Source organism: Rhododendron vialii, chromosome 11a, assembly GCF_030253575.1.
Source record: "Rhododendron vialii isolate Sample 1 chromosome 11a, ASM3025357v1".
Classification (NCBI taxonomy): domain Eukaryota; kingdom Viridiplantae; phylum Streptophyta; class Magnoliopsida; order Ericales; family Ericaceae; genus Rhododendron; species Rhododendron vialii.
The window spans coordinates 23,805,973-23,807,667 of NC_080567.1; the positions used below are offsets into that span (position 1 = coordinate 23,805,973).

At 44.0% G+C, this 1,695-nt stretch overlaps 1 protein-coding gene across 1 annotated transcript; it reads right to left on the bottom strand.

Moving 5' to 3' along the window:
* Positions 1-265: 265 nt before the first annotated feature.
* Positions 266-1,324, bottom strand: LOC131307020 (uncharacterized). Its single transcript, XM_058333448.1, has one exon. The coding sequence runs from the start codon at positions 1,322-1,324 to the stop codon at positions 266-268; it is 1,059 nt and encodes a 352-aa protein (XP_058189431.1).
* Between the last annotated feature and the right edge of the window lie 371 nt (positions 1,325-1,695).

Consider the following 1,695-nt stretch of genomic DNA (forward strand, 5'->3'; position numbering starts at 1 on the left):
CCCCTTTTTTTTTTATCAGCAGAGAAGAAATATCATTATAGAGAAGAGAAATTAAAGTACGAAAAAAGCCCGAGGCCGAAGAAATAAGGATTACAACCCACAAGGTTAAAATAAGAGACAACTGGCTGAAAATTATGATTAAAAAAAAAAAAAAAACGTTTCTGAATGTTTACTTTTGACGGGCCCTTTTTTTGGGAGGACGTACGGAAAATCAGCACCATATATATGTTCACATGATGTGTTAGGAGTATATCCAAGCCTTTCTCTAGCTACCACATATTGGTTTGTCTCTCACACAAAAACAAAAAGTTGAATATCGTACATCGAAATTTTCAAGCTGGTCATCCTTGGCCATGATAGGAATATACTCGCCCACATAAGCCTCATCAATATGATCCGACAGTGACAACTTGTTGATGTACTCACGGTGGTACGATTTGCACACGAAGTAGATCACCGTCTCGATAATGAGTGCGAACAAGAGCACACTGAAGAGCATCAACAAGCACAGGAATCCGAATGCGAACCTGCCTGCAACGCCAAACGTCCCCTTATGCACGACTTGGCTCTTGAAAAGTATTTGTATCCCGAACACAGCGAAATTCAGCTTGAACCAGATAATTATGGCGATCCACATCTTGCCCTGTATCAAGTTTTTGCTCTTGTTCATGGCCTTGATCCCTTTGATGTCTTCCAACACTGATACGACGCCCGCCAGCTGCCAGACCACGGTCATGTAAACAAGCCCCACGACGTACAAGATCACGATGGCAATAAAAAAAACTAAACCAGCTATGTTAACATGCTTAATGGTGACACTCCAAAGGATTGTGGGTACCAAAACCACGTTGTAGAGTACGATAGCCAGAAAAACACACAAGAAAGTCACCATGAACCTTTTCGAGACCTTGGGAACCACTCTCATGAGTTTTCCAAACGTCACATGACGGCCAGTGCCAGTGAAGACACTGGCTACGGTGTAGACCACGGCGGAGGAGGAGAGGATGGCGAAAACCAGGAAGAAGGTTAAGTAGACAAAGTTGACGAGCCATAACGCAGCCCATTCCGAGGATAGGCTGGCGGAGAGCTCAGCATAACGATACGTGCCCTTTCGGAATCCGTGTCTATTGTACACCATGTCGTTGATCTTAGAGAGGTGGAACTCGGATACCCAGATGGTGGTGAGGAGGATGAGGGAGAGGGGGAGGATGAAGGCTAGGGTTATCTTGCTGAAGATTCTTCTGAAGTTGAAGATGATCTTGTATGACTCTAGGTAGATGCCAAGGAGGCCTAGGAATTGCATGTCTTCTTGTTCTCTATCCATGGTGTTTGGCTTTGAGAGATGAGGAGTGAAGATGAGGCAAGGGGAGATGAAGCAGGGAGAGATAGGGGAGTTGTTGGGAGGATTTTATTTAGAATTCGGGTGATCGGTTTTGGAGTCTTGTGTTGTGAATTACCCTTGGTCTAAAATGAATCTACAAAGTCAACAACGACTATACTTCTTGTTTCTCTTATATATAAAAGGTTCCAGGGAGGGATCCCTCATTTTATTAAAATACAGGACTCCCCTTCCTGATTGAATTTCGATGATCCGAGCCGCTCAAAGTGATCAGAACGTGATTTTAAAGGTCCCCGTGAGAAATCAGCAAAAAAAATGACCGGGAAGGGCTTCATCCGAGCAGTTTTCATTGAACG

Bases quoted from the DNA above. Each gene is read 5' to 3' on its own strand.
- LOC131307020 (XM_058333448.1), bottom strand. From the start codon at position 1,324: ATGGATAGAGAACAAGAAGACATGCAATTCCTAGGCCTCCTTGGCATC.